Raw genomic sequence first — 18,228 nt, forward strand, 5'->3', positions numbered from 1 at the left:
CTCTCTCTCTTTCTTTCCCCATTTGTAAAGTAGGGATGTTATTATTCACCCTTCTTTGTAAAGTGCTTTGACAGCAACAGCTGAAAAGCAATAGATTATCCCTAAATATGGCTGTTTATAGTCAGAACACCTTGATTTTTTTTCCAGTTCTGCTACTGACTCAGTGTGACCTAGGCAAGTCATCTCTCTTTGCTCCAGTTTATTAATCTGTAAAATGAATGTAATTGTCATGACTTCCATTTGGACCCAAGAAGGGGGTTATTCCATTTTGGGGGGAAAATGAGTGGACACAGGAACAAGAGCAACAAAACTGTCCCAGTCTACTTTTATTTGGCTCCTCCCTTTATTTACCTCCTGTCATGGCTTTGAATAGAAATGAGGACTGGATGGGAAAACCAACATAATTCAGTCCTAAAATGGGCAAGGGGAAGAAAGATGGTCCAATGGTTGGGACACTGGCCTGGGAATATGGGAGACCCAGTTTCAATTTCCTGCTCTGACACAGACTTCATGTGTGACCTTGGCAAGACACTTAGCCTCTCTGTGCCTCAGCTCCATATCTGTACAAGAAGGGTCCCAGAGGAGACAGGCACCACCAGGATAAAACCACCAATTGAAACATCATGAAAAATGATGCCCCTAATTCAGTCACAGTATATGTACAAGATAGGTAAGGTAAGACCACAAAAAAAATCTTCTTAGGGACAACTTTGTGGTTTGGTTTTATTTTATTAGTCAGCAAATCCACAGAACTCTGGAAAACAATCTGATTTAATTGCAGTCCATTGTGACTGCTTCTGTCCAAACATTCCTCTTATTTTCAATATCTGAGTCTCAAGCAAATTCACTAGCATGGTTTGGGTGTGTTGGACAAGAGGATTACCCTGCCTCAGCTCAAAAGCCTCTCTGTCTGATGTTGCTGTATAACGTAAAATGCAATCACTTGATGACTTACAGCTAACATTTTCTATTCCTGGCCTCCCTGCCGTGTCTTGACAAATGCTAGGCTGCTCCTCAGTGTTGCTGGTTGGAGGGGACTCATGGAACTGCAGAATGTGACAACTCCCGTCAAAGACAATGGACTCAAATACCTGTGATTTTTAAGCCAAACTTGTCTTTTACTGGACAATAACTACTTTATAATAGGACCTTTAATGATTTTCACTTTAGTGTTATGAGACTTAATTTCTTTTGTAGGAGAGCTTCCACATATAATTATGCAAAAAGGAAAGGAGTACTAGTGGCACCTTAGAGACTAACCAATTTATTTGAGCATAAGCTTTCGTGAGCTACAGCTCACTTCATCGGATGCATAAAAGTGGAAAATGCAGTGAGGATGTTTTTATACACACAGACCATGAAAAAATGGGTGTTTATCACTTCAAAAGATTTTCTCTCCCCCCACCCCACTCTCCTACTGGTAATAGCTTATCTAAAGTGATCACTCTCCTTACAATATGTATGATAATCAAGGTGGGCCATTTTCAGCACAAATCCAGGGTTTAACAAGAATGTCTGAGGAACGAGGGGGTGGAGGGAGGTAGGAAGAAACAAGGGGAAATAGGTTACCTTGCATAATGACTTAGCCACTCCCAGTCTCTATTCAAGCCTAAGTTAATTGTATCCAATTTGCAAATGAATTCCAATTCAGCAGTCTCTCACTGGAGTCTGGTTTTGAAGTTTTTCTGTTGTAATATCGCAACTTTCATGTCTGTAATCGTGTGACCAGAGAGATTGAAGTGTTCTCCGACTGGTTTATGAATGTTATAATTCTTGACATCTGATTTGTGTCCATTTATTCTTTTACGTAGAGACTGTCCAGTTTGACCAATGTACATGACAATGTACATCATTGCTTGCACATGATGGCATATATCACATTGGTAGATGTGCAGGTGAACGAGCCTCTGATAGTGTGGCTGATGTTATTAGGCCCTGTGATGGTGTCCCCTGAATAGATATGTGGGCACAGTTGGCAACGGGCTTTGTTGCAAGGATAGGTTCCTGGGTTAGTGGTTCTGTTGTGTGGTATGTAGTTGCTGGTGAGTATTTGCTTCAGGTTGGGGGGCTGTCTGTAGGCAAGGACTGGCCTGTCTCCCAAGATTTGTGAGAGTGATGGGTCGTCCTTCAGGATAGGTTGTAGATCCTTGATGATGCGTTGGAGAGGTTTTAGTTGGGGGCTGAAGGTGATGGCTAGTGGCGTTCTGTTACTTTCTTCGTTGTGCATGTCCTGTAGTAGGTGACTTCTGGGTACTCTTCTGGCTCTGTCAATCTGTTTCTTCACTTCCGCAGGTGGGTATTGTAGTTGTAAGAATGCTTGATAGAGATCTTGTAGGTGTTTGTCTCCATCTGAGGGGTTGGAGCAAATGCGGTTGTATCGTAGAGCTTGGCTGTAGACAATGGATCGTGTGGTGTGATCTGGGTGAAAGCTGGAGGCATGTAGGTAGGAATAGCGATCAGTAGGTTTCCGGTATAGGTTGGTGTTTATGTGACCATCGCTTATTAGCACCGTAGTGTCCAGGAAGTGGATCTCTTGTGTGGACTGGTCCAGGCTGAGGTTGATGGTGGGATGGAAATTGTTGAAATCATGGTGGAATTCCTCAAGGGCTTCTTTTCCATGGGTCCAGATGATGAAGATGTCATCAATATAGCGCAAGTAGAGTAGGGGTATTGGGGGACGAGAGCTGAGGAAGCGTTGTTCTAAGTCAGCCATAGAATCATAGAATCATAGAATATCAGGGTTGGAAGGGACCCCAGAAGGTCATCTAGTCCAACCCCCTGCTCAAAGCAGGACCAATTCCCAGTTAAATCATCCCAGCCAGGGCTTTGTCAAGCCTGACCTTAAAAACCTCTAAGGAAGGAGATTCTACCACCTCCCTAGGTAACGCATTCCAGTGTTTCACCACCCTCTTAGTGAAAAAGTTTTTCCTAATATCCAATCTAAACCTCCCCCACTGCAACTTGAGACCATTACTCCTCATTCTGTCATCTGCTACCATTGAGAACAGTCTAGAGCCATCCTCTTTGGAACCCCCTTTCAGGTAGTTGAAAGCAGCTATCAAATCCCCCCTCATTCTTCTCTTCTGCAGGCTAAACAATCCCAGCTCCCTCAGCCTCTCCTCATAACTCATGTGTTCCAGTCCCCTAATCATTTTTGTTGCCCTTTGCTGGACTCTCTCCAATTTATCCACATCCTTCTTGAAGTGTGGGGCCCAAAACTGGACACAGTACTCCAGATGAGGCCTCACCAATGTCGAATAGAGGGGAACGATCACGTCCCTCGATTTGCTCGCTGTGCCCCTACTTATACATCCCAAAATGCCATTGGCCTTCTTGGCAACAAGGGCACACTGCTGACTCATATCCAGCTTCTCGTCCACTGTCACCCCTAGGTCCTTTTCTGCAGAACTGCTGCCTAGCCATTCGGTCCCTAGTCTGTAGCTGTGCATTGGGTTCTTCCGTCCTAAGTGCAGGACCCTGCACTTATCCTTATTGAACCTCATCAGATTTCTTTTGGCCCAATCCTCCAATTTGTCTAGGTCTTTCTGTATCCTATCCCTCCCCTCCAGCGTATCTACCACTCCTCCCAGTTTAGTATCATCCGCAAATTTGCTGAGAGTGCAATCCACACCATCCTCCAGATCATTTATGAAGATATTGAACAAAACCGGCCCCAGGACCGACCCTTGGGGTACTCCACTTGATACTGGCTGCCAACTAGATATGGAGCCATTGATCACTACCCGTTGAGCCCGACAATCTAGCCAGCTTTCTACCCACCTTGTAGTGCATTCATCCAGCCCATACTTCCTTAACTTGCTGACAAGAATACTGTGGGATTCTTGTCATTTTATGTATGCCAAAAAATTCTTGTCATTTTAAAATTCTTGTCATTTTATGTATGGCATTTTATGTATGCCAACATAAAAATGTTGGCATACTGTGGGGCCATGTGGGTACCCATAGCAGTGCCGCTGATTTGAAGATATACATTGTCTCCAAATGTGAAATAGTTATGGGTGAGGACAAAGTCACAAAGTTCAGCCACCAGGTTTGCCGTGACATTATCGGGGATAGTGTTCCTGACGGCCTGTAGTCCATCTTTGTGTGGAATGTTGGTGTACAGGGCTTCTACATCTATAGTGGCCAGGATGGTATCTTCAGGAAGATCACCGATGGCTTGTAGTCTTCTTAGGAAGTCAGTGGTGTCTCGAAGATAGCTGGGAGTGCTTGTAGCGTAGGGCCTGAGGAGGGAGTCTACATAGCCAGACAATCCTGCTGTCAGGGTGCCAATGCCTGAGATGATGGGGCGCCCAGGATTTCCAGGTTTATGGATCTTGGGTAGTAGATAGAATATCCAAGGTCGGGGTTCCAGGGGTGTGTCTGTGCGGATTTGATCTTGTGCTTTTTCAGGGAGTTTCTTGAGCAAATTCTGTAGTTTCTTTTGGTAACCCTCAGTGGGATCAGAAGGTAATGGCTTGTAGAAAGTGGTGTTAGAGAGCTGCCGAGTAGCCTCTTGTTCATATTCCGACCTATTCATGATGACAACAGCGCCTCCTTTGTCAGCCTTTTTGATTATGATGTCAGAGTTGTTTCTGAGGCTGTGGATGGCATTGTGTTCTGCACGGCTGAGGTTGTGGGGCAAGTGATGATGCTTTTCCACAATTTCAGCCCGTGCACATTGGCGGAAGCACTCTATGTAGAAGTCCAGTCTGCTGTCTCGGCCTTCAGGAGGAGTCCACCTAGAATCCTTCTTTTTGTAGTGTTGGTAGGGAGATCTCTGTGGATTAGTATGTTGTTCAGAGGAGTGTTGGAAATAATTCCTTGAGTCGGAGACGTCGAAAATAGGATTCTAGGTCACCACACAACTGTATCATGTTCGTGGGGGTGGAGGGGCAGAAGGAGAGGCCCCGAGATAGGACAGCTTCTTCTGCTGGGCTAAGAGTATAGTATATAGATAGATTAACAATATTGCTGGGTGGGTTGAGGGAACCATTGCTGTGGTCCCTTGTGGCATGTAGTAGTTTAGAAAGTTTAATGTCCTTTTTCTTTTGTAGAGAAGCAAAGTGTGTGTTGTAAATGGCTTGTCTAGCTTTAGTAAAGTCCAGCCACGAAGAAGTTTGTTTTTTAATGAGAGTATCCAGTTTTGAGAGCTCATTCTTAATCTTTCCCTGTTTGCTGTAGAGGATATTGATCAGGTGGTTACGCAGTTTCTTTGAGAGCGTGGATTTGTGCTGGAAATGGCCCACCTTGATTATCATACACATTGTAAGGAGAGTGATCACTTTAGATAAGCTATTACCAGCAGGAGAGTGGGGTGGGGGGAGAGAAAATCTTTTGAAGTGATAAACACCCATTTTTTCATGGTCTGTGTGTATAAAAACATCCTCACTGCATTTTCCACTTTTATGCATCTGATGAAGTGAGCTGTAGCTCACGAAAGCTTATGCTCAAATAAATTGGTTAGTCTCTAAGGTGCCACAAGTCCTCCTTTTCTTTTTGCGAATACAGACTAACACGGCTGCTACTCTGAAACCTGACATATAATTATGAAAGTGCCAATTACTATTGTATTAATTAATTAATTTTAAAGCTTAATTCTTTTTAAAATTAGGCTGACTTCTTCATTGTACATGGTATATTCTTTTGTATAAAGAAGAGCTAATTCAATAATTTTCTTTTCGTCTTTGTATGCATCAATACATGTGTTGAGAAATTGCTTCAAAATCTAACAAAGCCTTGGAGGAAAAGCTGTTTTCACTAATGGAATTCCTATAATTCATGTGTAGAAAATAGTATAATTATTTCATTCAGTATTGGCCCAGTTCTGCAGTTTTGCCATTACTTTAGGGTCAGATCCTGCTACCATTGAAATCAGTCAGTGTACTAGTGAATAACATTGATATTTTTTTGCTTTGGAATACAGACTGAAGTGCAAAATTTATGGAATGAAAATTTGGTTATTCTGGATACTGCAAAAAGATATGGCTATGAGGTGGTTGATACTTTCATCATCACAATGGGACGTTACAAAGAATTTCTGCAAGGGAAGTGTGGATGTCATTTCCATGAGGTAGTCATTTATTGTTTATACTGGTCTCATTTAAGTATTTAAAAGGGGTTTTAACTGTCAGATGCCACAGTGAAAATATGTACAGTATAGTGCATAGTAGTGGATCAAAGGTAGACCTAAATGAAGCTTGAAAAGGTTTCTAATGCATGTGAAGATATATGTAGCTCACCATGGAGGGGAACAGAAGCTGTGTAATGGCCAAGGTTCTGATCCTCCAAAGTATTTAGGTACTTTACTCCCAATGGGTTAGGTACCCATATACCTTTAAGAATCTAGGTCCAAATATGAAACAGAAATACCCTAAAAATGGAGTCCTATCCATGTAAACCCAGTGGAATCACAAAAGTGCTGTTCTGAAAATATACTTCTAACTAATGGAAAGAGGTTTCTCTGTGCAGGGCTTTGTTTCCAGGCTCTTAAGCTTCTCTACTCTGCACTGTATTATCTTGTTTCTTCTAGATCTGTTCAGTCTACCTATTTTGATATTGTCACCTACCAGGTGTTTGTCTCAAGTCTTACTTAGCTGGTTTATTAACTTCACTCATCCTGAATCTGCCACTGCATGTTCTCATTTGAGGAAGTGGGAGTTACAAGTATGTTGTTTGATTAGAACTTTCCTGTAGCAGGGTGTGTACAGGGAGAGGGGTTGCACTGGCAGAGGGTTGTGAAGAGGTACCATAATTGTGCTCCTGTCCGTGTATAGTCTTATTTTTGGCCCTAGTTTTCTCTTCTGGTTGTATACCTGAAGGAATTCTCTGTTCCATTTTACACTTACTGAGCTAAATTCAGCTTTATGTTGGCACAGGTACAAGGCCTTGGCAATGGAAAGCCCACCAGATGCGTTGCTGCAGTTGTGCAAAGGGTCTGTAGCCTCCCCTCCACCAGAGAACTCAAGTGCTTCCAGTCAGCCCCAAGAGTGAATGATGCAGGCTGGGGAGGGGGGCATGGCCAGGGTAGCTCATGTTCTTAGCAGCTGCCCCTGGCTGAAAACTAAACTGGCTCCCCTGGAAAACCCTGGGGAGGTCTATAGCATACCACACCCTGCCCTGCTTAGTGAATCCCCCAGGCTGGCATAGAGAAATGTAATTAACTCCAGACCTCCTGGTGTCACCTGTACTGAATCTGGATGCAAGTGAATTAGCATCATTTTAGGCTCTCATTTCAGCTAACAGTATGTCACCCCATTTGAACCTTTTTGGTGTAGGGTTTGTGTTAGGACATGTTCAAAACGTGCTGCATTCCATTGCCCCAAGGGACTGTTAGAAGCTGGTGCAATGTGGAACAGCCAGAGGAGCTCCAACTTCCACCAAGGGTCAAACCCACAAGCCCCACTATTGGGAGGGATGCAGGAGAATTGCTTAAAGCAACCTGAATTCTAATACATCTGAAGGCTTATTAGTTTCAGGATGCTATACTGATCCCTGTTGTTTGAATTAATGCACTAGGCTCAACACAAGAAGGCGTGAGGATACTTAACATGGAGAAATAGACATATTGAATCTCTTTCCCCGTGTTAAGTATCCTCACACCTTTTTGTCAACTGTCTAAATGGGCCATCTTGATTATCACTACAAAAGTTTTTTCTCCTGCTGATAATAGTTCATCTTAATTAATTAGCCTCTTAGTCCACCCTTTCATGTTCTCTGTATGTATGTATATATATATCTTCTTACTATATGTTCCATTCTGTGCATCCGATGAAGTGGGTTGTAGCCCACGGAAGCTTATGCTCAAATCAATTTGTTAGTCTCTAAGGTGCCACAAGTACTCATGTTCTTTTTGAAGATATTTAAAGTTGTTCTGGTTTCCTTTCGGATATATTTTGAGTGTTTTCTGTGTCTTTTCACAGTTAGCCTTGTTAGACGAGGGATCAGTTTTGCATTTGCATTTTTAGTGCCATAAATATATGAAACGGAGAAGTGCTCCCTTGATTTGAAGCATTGCTCTGAGTGAAACCGGAAGACGTTCTTCCCTGATGATCATATAAAGGTGCACCCTCAGCCTCACAATTGACTGTGATTATTCCGAATACGAGACTTGATTTAAGGAAGTTCCCTGGTGTCATCAAGAGAAGTACCATAGAATTCCATTAAGGTCTCACCAAAGTTTCTGTGAAGCTAATTTGTTGGTATGAGAGGCCTGTGCCAGGATTCCAGAGTTGAATTATTAATCTGCCGGGAGTCTGAACATTCCATCTAGGCATTTAGTTCTAAAGGAGTTTCAGTGAATGTCTATGTGCTACTTCAAAGCATTTCACCATGCTACTCTTAGGAATTTAAGAAACACAATGAGCAGTAAAGGGAGCTTTGGGTCATCAACTCATTTCCCTTCAAGTGCTAGACTCTGACTCCAAATCAAAATGATATCTGCTGTGAAAATCAGGACTATGAACTCAAAGACAATCAGTAACACTTGGCCTCAATTCACTGCTTTATTTCACTAAAATCTCACAAGGGGAATAAAACTTCACAATTTTAAAATGGAAACTTTCATAAATCAAAAGTCAACTTTGTGTGGACTGTTTATATTGCACAATTAAAACGGAAGTCAAAGATGCAATCAGTCCACAATAATATAAGTAAACAAAGACTGGGCAGAAGTTGGTATAAAAAAGTCAAATATGTAGGAAAACAGGATGCACCAAAAGATGTTTTGTTTTGTTTTTTAAACCAAGAGTCAAATTAATTTACAAGGCTTCACAGGTATCTAGGAAAACCATTTCAAAATGCTGAGGGTATTCAAGGACTTTAGGTCAGAAAGAAACAAGCAGCTGAAAGAAACCCCTGCAGTTTGATTACTGACTAATGCTGCTATAGCCTCGCCTGATGCAACATTTAGACACAGGAATCTACAAGCTATTTCATTTGGAGAAAATCCTAGATACATTTTGGAGCTCAACCCCTGCCCCACCCCCTGACAAGATTTCTGGAATTTGTCTACCGTCAATACAAGCAGCTCCAAATTTCAGGGACTGCTAAATGCCTTCTGAATGTCTCAAGAGAAGAATAAATGCAACTTGACCTTGGTTAAAGTGACACCTGTTTAATGTGATCCTCACTCTATCCAGATACAGGTATGTGCATAGGGCTCCCACTTCAGTGGATGGGAGCTGCACGCTTATAAAGGCTGGACATGGCCTTGAGTGCTGGGTGAAAGTGCTGATTTCTGCTGTGTGGAAACACTGGGAAAGCTCTGATTTCCCACCCACCCACCCAAAGTTCCACAAAAAGTGAATCCAAAAATAAGGTTTCCTTCATTGTACACTCGCTTCATGCGACAAAAAAGTACGTGGCTGATGAAACCTAAGAATAGCTGAAAATCCAACAGAAATCCAGGGTCACAATAGTAGAAGACAAACACAGATTAAAGAAAAGGAGTACTTGTGGCACCTTAGAGACTAACCAATTTATTTGAGCATAAGCTTTCGTGAGCTACAGCTCACTTCATTCTTTTTGTGGATACAGACTAACACGGCTGTTACTCTGAAACAGATTAAAGAGCCTCCATGTGGTTTAGGGTTGCCAATTTGGGCTAGATGTATTCCTGGAGGTTTCATCACATGACACAGTCTTTAATTAAAGATTCATCTTTAATTCCTGGAGACTCCAGGACAGTCCTGGAGGGTTGGCAACCCTAGTGTGGTGCCATCCTACCACCCCTGCTTTCTACCTAATGATTCTGACCATTTTCTGGTGGCTAATGGAGTCTATTTAATCCTCTCAGCTGCAGCATCATAAAAATACTGTCACCTTTTAAATCACAAGCTCTTGTTTTTCTGCTTAGGCTTCACTGAGGCAAATGCTATCTCTGAGACACAACAGCCTCTAGGACTTTTAATGTGCTTCTGAAGGAGACAGATGCTGGGATCAACTTGGCCTTTGATTCTTTTCTGGGGTCACTAGAACTCATGCTAGCAAATCCTGATATGGGGTCCAGGCCTTTTGTTTCATGGAATTCCATGAGTGCTGCAGCCAACTGAGGGTGAGGAGAATTCACTCCCTCTCCTTATGGCTCAATCATGGCAGGGAAGGTGCATAACTGCATTGCCACAGGAGCAGCCTGGGAATCAGACAGTGGCTTTGAGTCACAATCTGCCTTCTGGTTCCACCCCTTGCTCCGGGAGTGACGTATTCAGCATCAGTCCTATACCCAGTGCAGCACATATCCCCTGGTGAGCCAGTGCAGCAGTGCTCACAGGTGTGGTCTTGTGTGGGTTGGAGCCAAGAATCTCCCCATTCCCCCATCCTTTGCTTCTCTTGTGATTGGGGGAAGGGCACAGAAACCCCACGGAGACTTTTTCTCCTTCCCACCCATCCTCCACCCCATAGATATAATTAAGGCTGCCAGACTGTCATGGAGGTCACAGAAGTCACAGATTCCGTGACTTTCCATGATCTCCATGACTTCTGCAGTGGCTGGTGCTGGCTCAGGGGCTGCCCGAGCTGGGTAGCCCCTGCACCAGCAGTTTGGGTGTGTGGGAGGGGGATCAGAGCTAGGGGCAGAGGGTTGGGGTGGTGCTTACCTCGGGTTGAGGGGCTCCCACTAGCATGGCTGTGCACTTTCTAGGCAGCGGAGAGGCCGGTGGGGCCTGCATGCTGCCTGAGCCTACAGGCCCCACCTCTGCAGCTCCCATTGGCTGCGGTTCCCAGCCAATGGGAGCTGCAGCAGCCAGCGCTTGTGCCCCTCCACCACCTAGGAGCTGCAGGGACGCAGAGCCGGATTGTGAGCCCCTGCCAGCCCCGCCAACCCTCCCCACCAGCACCAGCGGGGGTCCTGGACCACACACTATGGCCCAGCACCAGCAGTTCACTACAGCCACCTCCCAGCACCCGCAGTTCCCCCAGATTGCCCCCGCCCAGCACCCGCGGCCTTCCACCCAAGTCTTAGTTACAGGTATTTTTAATAAAAGTCATGGACAGGTCAAGGGCCGTGAATTTTTGTTTACTAAAAATATCTGTGACTAAAACGTAGCCTTACTTAGACACATCACCATGCAGATGTGCAGCAGAACAGGCCATAGTCTGGCCCTTAATGAGCAAGGACTCGGATGTGGTGTTCTTCAAGCCCACTACGGTTCCTTTCTGTTTCCCTAGACTTTTGCAGCATGGACCCCATGTTGTAGTCTTATTAGCTTTTGTAGCATAGAATGGGAATGTCTGGGTAAAATGCTTCCAGTCTGCTTTGTGCAGTATTGGGTGGATGATGTCAGTGGTTGGTTTTTGTTTGGTTTTTTTTTTTTTTTGAAGGAGTTCTGGGTGAGCTCCCATACAAATTAGCGTTACGGATTAAATTCAGGGATCCCGAGGGACTCCAATGAACTGTGTAGCTGCAGGAGGTATAAATCAAGGTGGAATTTGGCTGTGTTTTTATTTTAAAAATCCTGTTATTGACGCTGAGAGGCCTTTGTGACTGGAACAGGAGAGGTATACCCAGGAGGAGGTTAATTGTGTAGAACTCCAGAACATTTCAGGCTTTATGAAACCAACTGAGAGATTAAATCCACTGCGTGCTACTTTCATTTTTTCACTTAAAGTGACTCCTAAACCCCTAGTATAATGCTTCCCCACACCCTGTGACATCTGAACTCAGCTACAGCTGTGTGGGAGGCTGGGAATGGAAGGCTGGCCATTTTGTGAATTTCATCAGTAGAAATGGATTGTATTCAGCTGCTCTCATTTAACCTTTAGTCCCTGTTTACACTTTCCGGTAAACCAAGGACCTGATCCTGTGCGATGCAGTGCACCTGGAATTCCTGTTAACTTCATTGATCCTTCCGAGAGGCCACAGAGCACAATAACGGCCCGGAAGCCTATAGCACCATGGCTACATGTCCTGCTGTGACTGGGGAGGGAGCTGGCAACTACTGTAGAAGAAGAATCTCTCCATGTGACTAGTTTGATCTCTTGGTGTGAGGGCTCAGAATCTTGTACCTCCTGCCTGTGCCAGTCTACAGCCACTGCTAGTTCCAGGAGCCCAAGGCAACATATGCAAACTGATCTTTAACTAGTTTGTTCCACTCAACATGCTTAGGAAGAGAGCAGATGGATCAGGGGACACAAAAAGACCCTACACCTTCATGGCAGCTAGGACTGACGTAGATTTATTCTATAACTTAATGGTAGTGGAATAATGTATAGTAATATACAGTAATAATGTATAATGTATAGTAAATAGAAAATGGCAGACTTTGGATTTGGGTATTTTAATCAGTGGCTAGCTGTAAGATGAATACTAAATTGCATTCCTTGGAGATTACTCTCATCAGGAATGTAGCTTGGGTGATTGGTTCAAGGTAGCATCATTTTGGAATAGTTCCCTTGATCTAAGGCACTAATTTAGAAAAATGAACCTCTGCAGGAATAGCATGAAAACAAATTGCTTCTCTTGGCTTAGCTGTATCAAATAGGTCTTAAAATATATTAGTGTCCTAAATGGGTACTACTTGCTCTTTTGCAAACTTAGTCAACTCCTCTCACTCACCCTGCTCAGCCTTTATAATTTTCACATGCTTTCTCTCCCCTCACATTTTATTTTGTGCAAGTTGCTGCTGTACATGTATTACGACATTGGTTAAATACGAAAATTGTTTGAAGTGTCGAATACATGATTCCAAGCATATTTCACTTTACAAAACCCCTATGAAGCACATATATAAACATGAATGCTGTCCCTAGCCAAGTGTGTATCTTGTTGCATACAACAGCAAAGCCGGGGACCATTAGACCTACATCACACATGATTTGCTCCTCTTTATTTTTAAAACCGATTAACATCTCAGAGCTCCCTTCTGCCAAATCAAGCAACCAGATATAGGGAGCTTTCATTTCCAGAACTAAACTCAGCAGAATGGGCTAATTATTGTGCCAAATGAATACTGTTTTGCCTGAGACCTTTTTTCTGATGCTTGTTGACTTTTCCTTTTGTAAGTAACATTATGTAGCACAGCTCTATTTCACTTTGGGGATGCAGCAAACCTCTGGAATCCAGTCCATTTTCTGCTTTTTTTTTTCCTTCAAGGATCCTGCTTTACGATGACCTATCTTGCCAATGAAGGAACCAGCCCCTAACTTACCTTTCTAGCCAGTTTGTGTGCAGCTCCTGGGTGGTGGTGAGGGTTGTCGTGGTCATGGTTGTTTATTTGTATTACCATAGCACCTAGGAACACTAGTTGTGGACCGAGGTCCCATTGTGCTAGGTGCTGTACAAACCCAGAACAAATAGAGAGTCTCTGCCCCAAAGAGCTTCCAATCTAAGTTGTTTAGATCCCCCATCTCCACACAGGCTAAACATGCCACTTCCAGAGCAACCCCAGACTATTGTAATCCAAAGAGCAGGGGGTTGAATCTGGGATCTCCAGTACTCTGCTGTCACCAAGCTACTGGTCCGGCCTACAGAGAAGGTCTGTACCTCAAGTATTAGGATTAGAGACGAACCTGAACTATGTAGTTCAGGTACTGATCTGGATCTGAAATTGCCAACAGTTCAGGGGTGCCCAGGGTTTAATTTGGCCCATTGTAGACCTCCAGGCGAGCTGTAAAGATTGAATCTGGGGGTTGAAAGGGCTACAGCATCAACTAGATGAGTTCAGTTGGTTTAAGCATTTTGGGTTCCTTAATCAGTAAGGGCCAGATTGAATAGTACCTGACATATTGATTTGAATCTTACACCACAGCTAGGCTCACTCTAGGGAATGGGACCAGCTATGAGTTAGGGTATCGGAGTCTGGTCTTCAAAGAACCGAGCTCTGATTACCCCATGAATTGTGCACATGCAGCTGACAGGATAATAAGACCCATCTTGAAGACCCATCTCCTTTTAAGTGCACATAGAAAACATTCACAAATGTCACTCTTTCTTTGCAGGTGGTGAAATCCAAAACGTCCAGTGAAAGCCCTCCCATTACAATGAAGCTATCAAGGCCCTATGCTCTGGGGAAATATTTCAACAGCCAAAGCAAACTCTCACAGCTGCAAGACTATGCAATGAATTCTCAGTCACCGTATCATGTCAGAGGTCCAATAAATCAAGTCTATTCTGAAATCCTCCTCAGCAGGATCTGTGCAAGTAAAAGCAAGGCTATTGACTCATAGCCTCTATCAGATGAAGTTTTAGAGCAGGAGACTTCCTACTTCCTCAAATGACAATCCAAGGACCATATTAAATGTATTTACATGCTTCTCTGATTGGCTGTACACAGACCAATACCACTCAAGATGTGGCGCTTTTCCTAAAGCTTTATGACGTCAAGATCTGCCCTTTCAGAACTTAGATTTCGGAATGGAAAGATGGGGCGATGCAAAAAAAGGGGGATGGGGAAGTTACATGAAATATTGCCAAATACTAGAACAGCTGCAGGCCAAGCAGCTGTGTATTGTGACAGTAAAGAGAGGGAAGGATATACACTTGATGTATTTGAAAAAGGATGCTTGATTTCTTAAGCAATAGATAGACTTATTTATTTATAGGTACGCACTATAAAATTATCATATAGAGACATTCCATTCCATTTTAAAAAGCGTTATTACATACTGATCGGTTCACTTTCATTAGCAATACAGGAATATTTGTATTTCAGTGCTTGCCTCTCATGTATTGCAAAGGCAACTGTTACCATTTTTTCTATAGTGCCAACTCTTAATTCTAGTGTTTACAGCTGACAGGCACATTTTCATCCACATCTGCAGTGGATCACGTTTTAACAAAAATAAAAAGGAAAGTTTGCATTATTTTTCTGCATGTTCTAAATCCAAGAGACAGAGGTGACTTAGAAGAGAGACTGAATAGAACTATCCCCACCTAACATGGATTGTTAATGAATACCTTAGCATATCCTTGTTTATGAACCTGATTCAGGAAAATCTCCCTCTTGATGAAGGCTGCTTTAGATATGTTTAAGCACTTTTCTAATTGGGGGCCAATAAGCCTAGCCAGTACTTTCCCTGTATATGAGGTCCACTCTTTCTGAATTTACATAAAATGCCTGATACCTAAGAGTCCAATCCTGAAGTCCTTGTTCAGAAAAAACTCCTATTGCATGCATACAAGGACTGCAGGATTGACTGTAAAAAATGTGACTGTAAACAAATACTTAAAAAATAACTAATTCCTGATGTCTTCTGACACGACCATCTATGATTTAAGAGAATATGATATGGGTTTATATAGATAAAAGCACCAGGAAATGTAAGGAAAATTTTTAGCATTAGATTCCACTGTCAGAGTCTGTAGTCAGGACTCTCTGCTTCCTCATAATGTGTGTTGTAGAAGGAAGCAAAAGTATAGGGACAATCTGAGTCATGGTCCCCTCTGTGTCCCCACTCTTTAGAGCTGCTTGTACTCCTTCATGGGCACATTATAAAATTTGCCCCTTTTGTGTGGGGAGGTGGTCCAATGCAGCAGAGCTAAGGAGCAGTTAATGGTGTGCTCTAATAGCAACTCACGACACAATTGACTTGCTCCTTTGTTTCAGCATTAACTCCCCCGGTGTGGCTCCCACTCTCCTCTGAACAGGTTGGCTATGCTGCTGGAGTGGAAAGTCCTTAAAGCAAACAGAGGAGCTGCCAATATTCACAGGTGGCTCTGGAGATTCATTAGGCTGGACCTAGGATTCCCTAGGAATTTTTGAGCGCTACATAGTTGGCAGCCCATATTCCTAGCTACTTACAAATTGTGATCAGTCCTTCCCACAAGAAGGAGTTATGTATTAGATTGTCTGTGAAGAAGTATCTCTGAATTTATACATAAGCTTTTTTATGCTATGATCCTTCACATGAAAGGGGAGAATATAGGCCTCCTTTGTATCTCTGGTAGATTTCTCAGTGAATTGACAGAAGCTTTTGCGTTTTAAGCCAGGGACAGTTCACGAACGTTGAAAGGATCCGTATTTGGTTATCTCCAGTATTTTGCAGGAACCTGTTGTGTACACACCATGCAACTTATGCTCTGCAGATCCATAACACCGGGGCAGTAGTGAAACACAGCCTTAAAATGCAGTGGCTTAATTTTGCACCACTGAAGTGAAAGGAAGCTTTTACCATTTGCTTCAATAGATGTAGGATCAAGCAGAATGTCTTATATTAGACTAATTGTATATTCATGTATTATAACTTTGCTTCAGATGTTTGTGTATCACTTGAATCCACATGCTGGTGGGTTTTTTGTTTGTTAGTTTTTTGCTTTACACAGCTGTAAACTGTGATCTAGAGGGTCTGATTGTGTGTGTGTGTGTGTGTGTGTATGTGTGTGTTTGCTTTAAATCAAAGACCATTGTTAAAGCATCAGCTAGAAAAGGCCAAAGTTAATTCTAGTTATTCTGCAGCTGATACTGGCAAATGTGCAATTCATCACCTCCAGGTTCACCACCAGATTATTTTCATGTTCTGTATTTCCTTGTCTCAATATTTTTCATGTGTAGAAAGTTCAAAGTATCCTTTAATATTATATTTATATATATATTTGTAAGAAGCTGGTGGTATGGTTTCCAAAGTGACCTTTATTTAAATAGTTCCTTTAGATCACCTGTCTCCATCAGTAATATGAGATCTGTATTTGTCTGAGTTCAAGATGTACAAAGAAAAGCACAATAAAATACAAAAGTACAGAGTTAAGTTTTTCTTTATTTCGAACACCTACAGGTATGTGAAAGAAAAGAACTGAGACGAGGCCTGGGGAAGCACCACCACTTAAACATTTGCAAATTGAAACCATCAAAGCCAATGAAGATACATCTTTGTCATTATTGTATTTCAGAATTACCACTGACCGTGAATGATCTTCTGCTCTAGAATGTGCATAGTACACTACAAGTGATTCATAGTTCAGTTATTTTTTCCCCTGTGCCTTTAACTTTGCTAATTATTCTGGAGAGATGACAAACATGGAGCCCACTGCTGAAGTGCTCATTCAAGGTCAAATTCTGCCCCCCAGTACAACTCTGGAAGGCCCTATTGCAATGGAGCTGTTGCAAACAGTAGGGTGATCAGGCTGCTGTGGCGCATTTCCTGTCTGGTCTCTCTTTACACACCAACACGTGGCTCAGCGGAAGTTTGGGGTGGAACACGGGAAAGGGTTTAGGCCACTACGTCTGCAACTATCCCGATTACCTGCAAACATAAATACATGGGACACAGGGAACAGTGTTCATGGCCCCTATTGCATCACTGGGAGTTTAGCTGGAGCTGTGGAATAATGCACTGGAGTCTCACAGACTGGAAGGGGAAGATTCTGTCTCCCACGTAACCTCACAGAGGTTGCCTGCACAATTCCAAGTTATTTAGGCTTTGTGCAGAGCCTCAGAATTTGGCCTTTGGACATTGAGGTTTTGTGATTAGGTCCATTCAAATGTGTATCTTAAGAATGATGTGAAATAACATAGCATTATTTTACTAAGTGTATCAGTTAGTATTGTCTTGAAGAGTCCTCCTCCATAAGAGATGCTGTATTTCAAATAACCCATATACAGAATTGAAATAGTCAACTATTAATACCATTACTTTCTACCTTACAGCCATTTAAGCCCGTTAATTTTCAGGATAATTTCTACATATAAACCTGTTGCATTTCTCCAGTTTTCTATTCTGTGATAAAATAAATAATAAAATTATAGCAAAATATATTTACTTGTGTACTGGGTGTGAAGTGCTGGGCATGCAATTACCTTTAGGATGAAACAACCACTTCTTATTCTTCTATCACTACTCTGAGCTAAAGAGAATGCTTTGAAGAAGCAGATATGTATGACATTAAGTTGACTGCGGTCCAGAGATCTTTCAGACAACTTTTTAGAGTAAGGCAGTTTTTTAACAGGTGCAGCATGCTGTTTGGCAGAGAATCAAACTGTTGAACAAAGTCCTGAAGAGACACATGAGAAACCTAGTCTTACCTTTTCTTTGTTTGCCCAGGAGGCTTGCATCTGGCTCGTTTTATATCGTCGTTATATTTAAATATACCTGCTCTGGGCCCAACACAATCTCTGACCCATACTAGATATCACTCAGATTGTGCCTTGAGATGCTCCTGCTTTGCCTTGAGAATAAGGTTGGGAATGGGAGAGATTTCTGTTGTAAATATTGGGTAAGTTCAGCCTTCAGAACATCAGTCTTGGGGATTGATCCTGCTTCCAGTGATACCAACAGCAAAAGTTCCACCAATTTCAG

At 42.7% G+C, this 18,228-nt stretch overlaps 1 protein-coding gene across 2 annotated transcripts in view; it reads left to right on the forward strand.

Moving 5' to 3' along the window:
- The window catches only part of CPED1 (cadherin like and PC-esterase domain containing 1), a 217,317-nt gene extending 200,669 nt beyond the window's left edge, over positions 1-16,648 (forward strand). For both annotated transcript variants that reach the window (XM_073328194.1, XM_073328195.1), the window contains 2 exons: positions 5,927-6,073; positions 13,936-16,648. In XM_073328194.1, the coding sequence (XP_073184295.1) occupies positions 5,927-6,073; positions 13,936-14,163 (375 nt within the window). In that variant the 3' untranslated portion in view covers positions 14,164-16,648. The remainder of the gene's footprint in view (positions 1-5,926; positions 6,074-13,935) is intronic.
- Positions 16,649-18,228: the final 1,580 nt, after the last annotated feature.

This window comes from Lepidochelys kempii, chromosome 1 (genome assembly GCF_965140265.1).
Source record: "Lepidochelys kempii isolate rLepKem1 chromosome 1, rLepKem1.hap2, whole genome shotgun sequence".
Lineage (NCBI taxonomy): Eukaryota > Metazoa > Chordata > Testudines > Cheloniidae > Lepidochelys > Lepidochelys kempii.